General features: G+C 40.8%; 1 protein-coding gene across 1 annotated transcript in view; it reads right to left on the minus strand.

Moving 5' to 3' along the window:
- ptprn2 (protein tyrosine phosphatase receptor type N2) overlaps positions 1 to 13,154 on the minus strand; it is a 113,652-nt gene that overhangs the window by 83,415 nt on the left and 17,083 nt on the right. Inside the window, exons 5-10 of the mRNA XM_040127559.1 lie at positions 9,721 to 9,932; positions 6,097 to 6,550; positions 5,633 to 5,914; positions 5,342 to 5,382; positions 4,400 to 4,824; positions 1,612 to 1,698 (exon numbers count right to left, since the gene is read on the minus strand). Coding sequence (XP_039983493.1) covers positions 1,612 to 1,698; positions 4,400 to 4,824; positions 5,342 to 5,382; positions 5,633 to 5,914; positions 6,097 to 6,550; positions 9,721 to 9,932 — 1,501 coding nt within the window. The remainder of the gene's footprint in view (positions 1 to 1,611; positions 1,699 to 4,399; positions 4,825 to 5,341; positions 5,383 to 5,632; positions 5,915 to 6,096; positions 6,551 to 9,720; positions 9,933 to 13,154) is intronic.

The raw sequence follows: 13,154 nt of genomic DNA on the forward strand, positions 1-13,154 counted from the left end.
TGTATTTGCTTCTAAAATATGATAAACAGCAATATTTAAATATTTTGCTGTACCTCAACCAGCTACAACATTAAAATGCTGCTTACATGTCAATGCAGCAGTTTTAAAGTCTGACACTGTGAGCCCCACCTCTTGGCAAACTGGCACCACTGAAAGTATGCTGAATTAGCTATTTGCAGTTCCTGTTTGCAATGTACCCATGGATGTACAGACAGCTATCTCTGGACTACTCTGACACTGTAGAAAATTCTAAAACGTGATGATATTCAGGCAAACTCTGGAGTTAAATAAAAATTATGTGTATCGTATGTGTTAAAATTTGACCGGGTTATGACTCCAAGAAGGAGGATTAATTTTGAAGCACATTATGCATTACATCAGACAAAACTCTTACTACATTTTTCTATTAAAATTTCTGTGTCATTACTTCAGTAAAATTTTGAATGCTGGAGTTATACTAATTGTACTTGTAGTTGAGTATTATTACATTGCATTGTTACTAATTTTACTTAAGTACAGGATCTGAATATTACTACCACCCCATGATTGTACAGTGCAATGTCACTGGCAATTCATCAGCATCCAGAGTACGACATTTATCATTATGTGCATCAGTTGAGTCTGAATGATATGAAATGACAGGTATAATAACAATATTAACTTAATCAGTGCCGGCATGATGACATATTCTAGTGTTCTTGCTCATCAAAACTAAATTTGGAGGTTGGATTTAAAGATGTAGATCAGAACATCTCCTTGGTTGTATTTATTTTGAAGTCACTGAGCGTAGTTTCAGTGATGAACAGTAGATACAGAACACTGACAGTTTTCCCTCTCTGTAGATGATATCCAAGCCAGAATAGTCTGTATCTACAGTTGCAGTGCAGCCGCAGACTGCAGTGCACCGGATTTGGTGTTCATATGCTGGGAGTGTTTCAGAACCACCGAGACTTCACTTCTCCTGCAGGAGAATCTTGAAAGGCTTGTCAGATCTTAAGTGAACACATCTTCTCTGCCTCCTACATGGTCTGACACCAAATGTACAGGGGAACCATGGTACAAGCACAAACCAGCCTGGGTTCAAGGACAGTTCGCCCGCTCATTAATATATTAACCGCCTCCTGCTGGACTACCTTCTCCATTTCCAGCTCTCTGTCAGCTGCTTCCCTTTCTCTCTCTTTCTCTCTTTGCCTCTAACTGAGAGTCGTTTGATGGTTTGACTGCCCTCTTTTTGATAAGACGTACAGTGACAATGGTGGCAAGGCCGTGTTTTGAACATAATGGAAACATCAGTATGTGTCTGGAGGTAATTAGGCCTGATTTCTCTCCCTGCAAGAAGTCAAACAGTCCAAAAGGTCAGAAAAACAACAAACATCTACAGTCTCTGGCAGTGTTGCACAGCATTTTCACACAAACAGTCCTTGCAGTGTCTGGTTAACCTTCACTCTGTTTCTCTTAGTTCAAAGGCGCAAAACAAAACTGTTTCAAATGCCTTAAATTTGGCCAATTATCCTTTATGCAATATATGGTTTGTAAACTGCAAGTATATAAGTTTTGAATCATTATTTGTGACAGGGTGGGTGTGTACAGGATGTTTTTGTCTGCACATACGAGAGCTGGATGAGATCTGCAGCATGGAGGTTCAGCCTCTGCGTCAGCCGCTCCATGAGGTCATTGCTCTGGTCAGTGGTGAGGGAGCTGAGGGAGAAACACACAGACAGCTGGGCATCACATTTGGAGGGTTGTACCCATACAAGATACACGCAGCCATTCAGGTGTTAAAATGCTATTTTTTTAGGGAGATACTGCCACAATTCATACCCACAAATGGGTCATTGCACACAAGCAAAAGCTACGGTTGTCTGAATGGATGTACTGCACACATGTGCACAACCGCAGATGCACACACAGGCACGTGCAAACACAAAAAAACACACAAAGCGCTGTGCCAAGGGAAAAGGGATCAGCTGCCTCTTCAGGCTCGGTAAATCACCCGCTTTTTTCCAGCAATGAGACAAACAATAAGGTGCAAATGGAACCTGCATGAGGTGTAATGGCTGTATCATAGGGACGCGCCTTTCTCTCCCTTTCCTTCTCTCATCTTTCTTTTTCTCCACCTACATTCACTTTCTTTCTGTCATGCACACGTACGCTCACAGTAAAACATGATAACACAGAGTACACAAACACAACTGAGCACGCACGCGCCCTGACGGTGAGATGAGAATAATAAGGTGCAAATGGAATGGAGGTGAAGTGTAATGGTGGTCTGATAAAGCCATGCCTCATCTCAGCTCAGTCCGCGCCTGCTCTTTCACTCAGAGAGTAAATCGCCAAGGAAATAGACCAAACAAAGGCAATCTGCAGGCCAACGTGCTGGATGGAGGAAATGAGAAGGGCATACACACAAACACACACAGAAAGCTACTTTATTGCTGACAGCTTAACCTGGAACCACTGAGACTCCCAAGCGACTGCAAGGTGACATGTACTAAAGAGTCACGGATCATAATGGGACATTTTCTTGACACATCATAGCAGAGAAATGTGAAATGAACTGGGAATCAGTTGCTTTATCAGTTATATGTTTTCTTTGCTTAGATACTCAGCATCCTCTGAGTTAACCGATTTTTTTACAATTATTAGACATATTTAAGTAATACATTACTCTGAGATATCTTGTTTAGCTTGCATTCGACACCACATCACAATAGCTTTCCTCTAACAGAACATAAAACAGTGTACTGTGCATGAGAGGCTGATTCACTCCACCTTTGAGAGAGTGGGTGGTTCTTTTTTCTCCACTTTTTGAGGGGTTTTGAAAGTTAAAGATTCACTGATGTAATTCCAGACACGTTTGCATCCCTCTGCGGTAATTCTAGCAACTGGAGAGCTCCAGGAGTGACTTGGTTGTTGATGCTAGCACTTTTCCCCTTGGGTTTCTCTCTGTCTCTTTCTCTTCTATCCATACCTTTCGACTTCCCCCTCCACACACGCCAACCCAACCTCCCCCCTGTTCCCCAAACCCCCCACCATCACCACAATGTCAGGAGCTGTCAGATAAGCACGTTTGCGTAGCCTCACTCCAGGGTGCAAAGCAGCTGGGGATAACAACCGTGCAATCATGAGGTCTGCAGGAAATGCAGACACCTCTATAGGCCAACTATAGCTGTCCACTAGGTGGGCAGAGGATAGACATGGAGAAGGAGGTGATTGTATTTCACTCAGAAGGTGATTTATTTCTTTCCCCTGGCACATACCTGCCTATAATGTGTGTTTATGTCTTAATCTGTTTCTGTATGTGTGGCAATAAGGTGACGAAGATTGTACCCATCGGAGCTTTATGAGTCCACGTCTCTTGAACAGGTGAAGGACAACCCACTGACACTGGACTTGATAATGCCATAAAGGGATTTGAGAGACAGCCAGGGGCGAAGACACAGTCGATAGGAACTTATCTTTGCTGAGCCCGAGCTGAGTGAGAGGTGAGCGAGAAGGAGAGAGAGAGAGAACTTGGCTACCCCTCCTGACAAAGTATCATCATTAAAGCTGTAATACAGCACAGTAATACCCACACACTGAGGGATTTATCATCCCTGCTATTGTAATCATGTACAGCACACACTAAGGATTTCAAACTATCCCTTTCCATAAAGATGTGAATATGTGGGTGGTTTTGACAGAAACTGTATCTCTTAAAGGCAGTTTTAAGTAACTGAACAAAGCAGACATATGCTTGGTATTAAGGTATGTAAAATGAGTGCATTGAAACAGGTCCAACAGTACGGCTCACAACTGCCGAGTGGAGCAATAAACTATAATATGAAGCAGCTATGAACTACACTATCAAGTCAGTTGATAATAACCACTTAGGAATGAGAGAGTGGCTTTTACAAGGTTGTTGGTGATGGTTTTCGCAAATACTATAGGTTTTCAAGTACAATGACTAAGGTAACAGAGGTTATTGATACACAATCGACTAATGTTGCCCTGGACAGCTGCTTTAGCATCTCTCTATTTTATACTCTAAAAAAGCAGCACAATGCAGAGCAAGGCTGCAGGAAGTAGGGGGCCATTGGTCCCCCCACTTTATGCCCCTTGCCAGCATTTGTTTAAAGTCACGGATCGCTGTCTCCCAGTTTCAGTCACTCCCTTCCACTCTAAGACATTAGGTAAAACTACAGGACATCTTGCAATGGGATCACACCAGCCGTTATGCCTGTCAGTAATGTAGTAATGACTACTGAGTACTCATGGGTCAGAATATCAACATATTGATGGATGTGTTATCCCAGCGAAAATTGTCTCTAGTTTAGAAATGTTATTAAAATTTGATCATTGTGATATCAATAATAATAATAATAATAATAATAATAATAATAACGTGAATCATACTCACTCTGAGCCGGTGATGATATAGCCAAAGTGTCTGTCTTTCCCTCTGCTGGAAAACTCCTTCACCCCCACATGGACCAGCTGAGTTTTGACTCTCATGTCGTTCTTCTGCAGCTCCTCCAACTGCTTCTTCCCCGCCGAGGCCTCAATCCCCTGCATCCACCTCTCAATCTCTGAGTCCACCTGTGCGACGGGGCCCTCTGCGCCACCAGTTAACCGCAGGGTGGAGCCTTGCTTCTCAGGCACGGCCTTGGTCTTCTCCTCCCAGCGATGGGATACTGGAACTTGGCTCTGCGTCGTCCGGCTCTGGACACTCTCCAGTCCAACCATTTTCTGGAGGGGGGCCTGTGGCCCACTGTTGACCTCTGGAGCATCACCGAAAGGCTCCAGGTTGAGGTAGTCGAGTAGCTTGGAGAAGAAGGCTGCATGCTGTGTTGAGTCAAAGATTTATCTTTAGAATGCTGAAGGAATTTTATATTTAATTATCTATACTTTACTATATACTTTTAGTTTCCTCCTAGAAGAGTTTATTCAATTCTGAGGAAGAATGAACTTATACCTTGAATATAGATTTCATTTCTATTAGAAATGTCAGTGATTGAAAAGGTATGATTTTGTGTAGCATTCACTGACGTTTCTATGTCTGAGTACTGGTCTAAGGTCTAATGACATCCTTTTTTAAAATTTACTTTATATACAACTATTTTTAAAGTTCCATTTAATGAAAATATATTGAAGTTAGACAAAATTTAAGGAATTTTCTAAGATCCTGCAGTTGTGAGTTTGCTTCCAAGTTCTAAGAATTTAAAAGTAAATACTAGTCTGCACAACTTTGAAATCATCCTTATTTGAAGAAGCTTTCAAAAGTAAATAAAGTGTAAGTTTGGACATGTCTCACTCCCTGAGAAACCAATTTGTTGGTTGAGCAGAGTAATTTTAAATTCACCTTGTCAACAGGCTCTTTGGCTGCACCATCTATTTGTTGGCCTGGAAACAAACACAATGTATGTGAGCATATTGTGTGAAAACTGAACTTCTCTTTTGTATTTAGCAAAGAAAAAACAGCTGTGACTCAAAATGAAAGACTCAAAAATACATTTGGCAGCATTATCTATGAGGATTCTATAAACAGAGCATTATACGACATTCATAAATTTATAACCTTATATCTGTGACAGAAAATAAACGTATAGCTATTTTCAATTTTGCCAGTTTTTATTCTCTTTTACACACCCACCTTGCTGTTTCATTCTCAGTCTGTCTTTCTGGTTTGGATCCTGCCCGTTGTCTGATTTCAGGTCCTGGTCTGGATCCAATTGCATGGCTGACAGTGGCTCCTTGTTACCCTCCATGCCCCCCCTGGAGTCAGCAGCTCCTATACCTGGCTGGACCCCAATCGCAGGCTGCTCCTCCTCCACCTCCTGCAGAGCTCCTGTGATGACCTCAGCCAGCTGGTCCAGGTCCTCCATGTTGATGCTGTGCCTTCCCAGCTGGTTCACCACATTCTGGACGAATCGCTCTGGACATTAAAGAGTGAAGAACGACAACCCACAATGAAAAGGTACATTTAAATGTATTACAAGAAAATCTTAAATATCCCAAAAAAAGCTGAAAAATAACCAAAAAATGAACTATTCAGGTGCAAATATAAAAGCCAGAGTGTGAAATATCCATAACAAGCTTTTAAAAAACTGATCTTACCGTCAATGAGACTAAGAGGCTCTTTGGCAGTCACTTGGTTTGAACCGGCTTTGAACATCAGTCTGTCTAGATTAGGCCTCTGGGTTTTTGAGCCAAAAGCCACCTGAGACTGCAGCTTTGCATGTTCACTCGTAACTGGCCGGATGTAGCTAAGGTAGTGGGGTTTTCCTTTTGGCCAGGAGGCCTCTCCACCTGGGGTGCCCTGCTGAGTGCTTGGTGTCCCAGCAAGAATCCGTTCAATATGGCTGGAAAGCAGCTTGCTCCTTCCTGGGTCTCGATTGGGGTAGGTTGTACTGAGCTTAGGGTGCCTGCCCTCTCCACTCTGGGAAAAGACTTTGGTAACAGGAGGTTGGTCAGCTCCTTTCTGAAGGCTGTAGACAGTGGTTTCCTTCCAGCCCAGCTGGGATTTCGGCCGGCTGACCTCCGAATGACCATCAGACTTGATGTCTTCATTCTTTGACAAAACATGCCCATTTAGTACATTTAGATCATTGTTAATATCTCAAACATTGTTTTATAGCCATGCTAGCCGCCAAGGTACAGATGGCAATAGTATTGGCTTAAACTTAGGGTCAGAGAGATTTTGAGCTTGTAAAGTGATGTTTACAAATAATTCCAAAGTTTGTAGTTGTAAATCAACCTTTATAAACCTTTAAAATAAATTTGCATGAGAAAGATTTGTATTTTTAGAAAAAAAGAGACTGTGTGAATTAAATCTGCGAATGAATGATTTCAGTAGGGAGGTTACACAAAGAAACTGAAAAAGGAAGTGCTTCTGTGAACATCTGTGGATTCATACAGAGTAGAAAAACTGCATGTAAAACTCGCTCAAAGTGCTTAAAGTTTCAATGCTGTGCTCTTCCAAGACCCAGCTGGTTTTGCATACATACACAGCACATTAAATGTTTACCATTATTTTCTATAGCATCATCAAATATAATTAAACCTACTTGGAATAATTTGTGAACATCACTATACAAGCTCAAAATCTTGTTGACCCTAATTTGAGGCCATAGATGGTCTGACGGTTTCTCCACCACTTTGGTCCAGACTGAAATATCTCAAATACTATTGGATGGATTCACAGGAAGTTTCGCACAGAAACTTATGGCCCCCAGAGGATGAATCCTACTGACTTTGGTGATCCCCTGAGTATTCCTCTTGTATCACCAGCAAGTCAATTTTTCACTTATCTAGTGAAACATCTAAGCAAAGTAGAGCTGCATTAACTAGTTGATTTATCAATTAGTTGATCAGCAAAACAGTAATGGGCAACTGCTTGATAATCAGTTGTTGAAGTTATTTTTCAAGCCAAGTGTCAAGTGTCCTAAATTGTGTGGATTTGCTGGCTTACTTTTTCTTAAGCAATGGCAAATTGAATACCTTTGGATTTCGGATGGTTGGACATCATTAAATATGCAATTTAATGACATCATCTAAGGCTGTAGAAAACTGTATTGGGCTTGTTTCACTATTTTCTGACTTTTTATAGACAATCAATTATTTGAGGGAATAATCTGCAGATTAATTGATAGTGAAAATAATCATTAGTTGCAGCCCTATTGCCAGACAATATATCCTTGTCCTGTCCTAGGGGATATCTATGTTCCCCTTACAATGAACTGTAATAACTTTTTTTAAAATATATGTAAGTATGCCCATATACCTCCTTAGGCCAAAATACATGCAAAACAAATGTCATTCTCATCAGCCTCAGCTGTATTTCATGTTGAGTGCTAATTAGCAAATTTGGGAAAGATTATACAACATCTTCTAAACATTAGTATCTTAGCATTGTCACTGTGAACATGTTGGCCTGCTGACACTGGCATTTAGCTCAAAGCATTGGTGTTCCAAAGTACTGCCTCAAGGAGACGCTAGTACAGCTGTAGACGCTTAGTCTTGTTTTGTTCATTTCTGCAAAGCTGAAGTGACAACATTTATATGATAAATATTCAACCTTGCTTCAGCTCTGAAATAGCTTTTTTTTTCCCTCCGTAAGAACATCAAATGGGTTGTACTGGGTAAGCATTGGTGTGAAAGGCTTTAGTATAAAAAGAGAAGCAACCTGGGCTTGACTAGACAGGACAGGATATGAATAGGGATTCTAGATCAAAGACAACTGCCCTTGGAAATTGCATTATGGAAATCATAGATGAGATAGTGTCACTCAAAGAGTAATTTCATGCATTTCCACAACACACAACAAATTTTAAAAGCATATCCACTCTGTCAGAGAAGTAGCAGTAATCTCCTACCTAAAAAGAAAAACTTATGAGTCCTCTGATTTCAAAGTTAGCCATACGAGTTTCTATTTGACACACAATTATTTACATTACAGTGCATCGGTACACAGGTATTGAGAGACCTTTTGACCATGCACCAAAATGTGTAATTTTGTCCTTTCTTCTCTAAATCCTCTTGTCTAAATCATAGGGGCCCACACCTCAATTGAGCATACAGTATATCCGATCCACTGAGCAGCATTATTATCCATGTCGCTACTGCACTAATACAGGCTATCTCCCTCTGTGCCATTTTCTGTCCTTCAAATGTATATAGAGAAAATGTCAGTCTTTCCAAGCCCGGCATACTGAGAAGCCATAATGGCATTAGCACAGCGAGAAGGGGGTGCTCTGCCATTCATGCTAACCATCTCTGCCTTTTTCCATCACACTACACAACAAAGGACCTCATCTCATCAATAAGGAAGGTCCTGAACTCTTCAACTTTGCATTATGGCTGCACTGACACAGCAGCAGGACACGGCTCGGCTATGAAGGATGCTGAGCACATTTCACACAAAGCTGGGGTTCCACCCTAAATATGAGGACTGAATAATGTAAAGAGGTGATGGAAGATCTTTGTGAAAAGGGTCCCTGCTCAGTGGGAGAGGGGGAGAAAGACAGAAGGCGAGAAACAAAAGCAAAGCAGGGATGAGAGGGCGACCCCAGCAAAAGACAGATACTGACTCTTTTTCAAAAGAAATAGGAAGAGGCCCTTTCATAATTTAGCCAAGGAAAATCAGTTTTTTGATTGTTTGTTTACGTATGCAGTATGGACCAATATTTATAGCATTAACCCTAGATGTAAATGCTACTGTATATGTCTAGCCAAGCGGTTAGAGCATGACATTAAAATACGGTAAATTTCTTTAGAGTTTAAAGTTATTTCATTTAATATTTTACTTCTTGCCAGAGTTAGATTTTAAAAAATGGTCAAAATTGAAGCAGCAGAGGCGGAGATATCTTGACGAAATGTAAGATTTGACACTTTTAGTGTCTCTAGTACAGATTAAGCTCCAGAAAAAAAGCATATCTTACATTTCGCATAATGCAGCTCAATAGAATTTTGAGACCCTCACTGCCGCCTAAATCCGCTTGTCTTTTAAGCCATACACCTTCTGTTTGTAAGAGGCTCTCTGGTAAAAAGTCTCAGGCCCAAGTTAAGATAATCCTGATGATATCAATAGGGTTATTTTTTAAAACTTTAAAAAGCTCCTTCTAGAGACACGGAAGACATTATGACAGGATGTGTAGTGCTCCTCGTGATGGGTAAACTGAACTCCATGTGTAAAATTATCTGAAATTTGGCTCCCTCTTGTTGAACTCCTTGTCCATCTACCTCAGCCTGCGTCCGACCCGTCAGGTACTGCTGAAGGTGTGTGCTCGTCTCTGCCTGCGCAGGCCTCAGTTTCCTGTCTCTGGAGTTGCTGTAGGCGGTCAGGCGGTTAGGGGGGGTTGGAGGTGTGGCTTGATGGCGGAGGGGGACATTCCTCAGTTTGGAGAGCTCTCTAGAGATGACCTGCTGAGTGATATTGTCCTGCCATGTCAAACCTGGAAAATAAAGTGTTAGATTAAAACTCTAGATAACCTTTAAAAAAAGATTTCTGCAAATATGTCAGAAACTACTTTATTGAAGACATGAAGCAGAGGGTAATGATCTTTATTTGGTCAACATATTCCTTGATGTAAATTAGATTAAAGACATACAATAGACTACAAAACTCCAAAAAACTACTCAAGTGTCCATGTCAAAGGAAAGGGGAGAGGGAAAAGAGCCTGGAGATAAGTGAGGATAATTTGAATTATATATGAGAAAGCCAGAATAAGACCACTATCTCAAGATCCTGGCAAAAAATAATAAAGTATTTTGTGACACTAGATTGAAATTGATATAAAGGAGTTCTGCTGGAGGCGGTGTCTTTAAAAAAAAATGGCTGACTATTTTCATATTGTCTGGGTTTGTCTCTTATTTTTTTAATTTGGCAAGAGATTGCTAAAGCAATAAGGAAAATATATGGAATAGAACTTGATTGCTCTTTTGTTATATGATATCTGGGCAAAATCCTGGATAAACCTATGGCACAAATTGAATAATAAGATGAAGAAAATTGTGAAAAAATGCCCATTACCAGTTCCCAGTGTTCAAGTTATTGTCTTCAAAGATCCAACACTTACAGATATTAACTTGCAGTCAGATAATGTTTAGAATTTTTCCTTGTTTCCTTGTATGTGTACCCATCCAATATAACATATATCACCGAAATACCCTGTTCTTGTAAAAGTATTGCGTTATTCATGTCAACATACAGATTTAGCTTGACAATATCAATAAAAATGAAGTGATTACAAACAATTTCTCATCTACTAGATTGGAAATACTGGTAGAAATGTCTCTTTGCCACAGTATTCCCGTAAATGGAGACTGTATCTTTTTTCCTCTACCATGGGGTAAATGTTTATACTGTAGTTTTCTCAGCATTATAGGATAAACGAACAGTACAAAACAAAACAGCAAGGATGAATCAGAATGGTAGAGGAGTAGAGGAGGTCTTCAATTGCAACACACAAAAGGGAAGCCATGACTGCACATGCACACATGTACAGACACATGTATACACAGACATGTACACAAAAACACACAGCACAGTCAGACAACAAGCCTGGGGAGAATGTCACACTAAAGCCTGACGCCTAGCCAACATCTCTGCTAATTGCCAACACATAGTTGGGATGCAGAACTCCTGGGCAGGGGCAAAGCGTGATGGTGCCAGGACCAGATGGAGCTACCCAAGCAAAAGAGATACCCAAAACATGGCCCCATTCCCAATGAGCCAAGAGGCACAGCATTCCATCGGCAAAGAGCGTAGAAATACCAAAGATATACTTTTTTAAGAAGCCAAGATGTTCACTGATAACACTTCCATTCTGCAGAAGCATTTTTTAATGCTCTGTGGAATGGAGGTGATTATGCTGTGGCTCAGGCTTAGAGTCCTAGCTGCCACATACCTAACCTTTTACCAAACTCATCTTAAGAAACAATGCTGCTCTTAATGATGTGGACATGCTTAATAAAAATAAAACAAAAACAGCCTGGGTAGGAATATATGAAAAAATGAGAATATCAACAGCACAGAATGTCTTCATTAGCCTGGTTTCTCACCCATAGACACTGCGTATTCTCATAGATATTCATAAGCACCAGATGAGGATCTGAGCAATGCAGAGCAGCTACAGATGCCTCCAGTCATTCTTGGCAGAGCTGAATGGAGCACAAAGCAGCGTATGTTGTCACTGTTCTGGAACGCAGCTCAGCCATCCATCCGTACAACAATGACAGTTAACTACCCGTGGCTTACCCGATGTGGTGTATATTTGCTATATATTAGTGCGGTGATGATCATTTATGCTATCATCAGTCGTGATTGGGAAAGCAGGTCTTGCCTCAACCCTGAAGGATCCATATGGTACCTGTGGTTAACTGCAATTGGTTAAATGGGTTCAGAGTAAACATGTGATGGCGCCACTACAGCATGGGGGTAGCTTCATTGGCTGTGACACCTCTATCTCCTCTGTCTCCTGGGGCATGCACTCATTTCCATACATACCATGTTTGTGTGACTGTGATGGGCACACTTGAGGGAAAAGGTATGCCGGTGCAAATTACAGAATGAAAATTAGCAAATTTGTCAAAGAAACAGTCGGGAGGAAAAGTGGTGGGACCTTTACAGTTGGATTCCTTTAAATCAACCCTCTCAGCTGATTATCCTGGCACTGAGGAGCCAAATGTCATGCAAATTCATCTGTAAGTCCAGAGAAAGAGAAGCTCCATCACCAAGTGCTGCCGGTTTTTTGCCTGTTAAGGATAGCATACAGTTTCAGGCAAATGCCTCGGTTAATTAACGCCTTGCCATTAACGCAACAGCTTTCAAACAAGCAAGATATTTCTGTTGGCCTCCTGTCTGTTTTCTGTAAAGAGAGAGAGAGAGAGAGAGAGAGAGAGAGAGAGAGAGAGAGAGAGAGAGAGAGGGGCCTCCTAAATATTCAAAGCCTATTAGATGGGATCCTGTCTACATGTCTTGTTGTTTCACTCAGTGTTTTTGAAATGCAGATTTTCCCCCTTTCCTTTACTTCTGTCCACCAATTGATTTTAAATGCATTAACGGAAGAGAGCGTGAATAATTTAACGGCAAGTCCTGCCTAATTAGTCAAAATGAAATGTGTCAATCCAAATTTGAAACAGAAATTAAATCAACATGTTGTGGCAGTCTCAAAAATCAGAATGAATTTTTAAGTGTCATTTCCTTTTCTGTAAGCAGTTTAAGGTCAATAATTTGAGCAAAAAAGAAAGGAAAACATAAATCTAAATTCTGCTTTACTTTACCAAGTGTTGTTGTTATCCTTTTATTAAACGGTTTTACCCTTTTTTTCCCCCTTAAGTAGCTTTATTGTAAGAAGATTTCTCTTATTCCACCAGCCTGTATGATCTTTTTCCAACTCTTCACTGAAGCTACAGTCAGGTGAGAAATTAAAGGAAAAACCTGAATAAATGAGAAGAGAGACATAACGAATGGAGATGCTTCCACACAGGTGCACTGCATGGTACAATTAAGCAAGTAACATCCAATCATGTATGTTGGTGTGTCAGTATATCTGCTGTCTCCAGTGCCATCTAGCAGAGTTTTCAAGGAACAGACAGAGCAGAATATGAGGAGGAACAACAACAGTTTTTGTTGCTTTTCTTTCAAAGAAAACATGTTGGTGCAGGAAGTGAAG

This window comes from Xiphias gladius, chromosome 5, assembly GCF_016859285.1.
Source record: "Xiphias gladius isolate SHS-SW01 ecotype Sanya breed wild chromosome 5, ASM1685928v1, whole genome shotgun sequence".
Classification (NCBI taxonomy): domain Eukaryota; kingdom Metazoa; phylum Chordata; class Actinopteri; order Istiophoriformes; family Xiphiidae; genus Xiphias; species Xiphias gladius.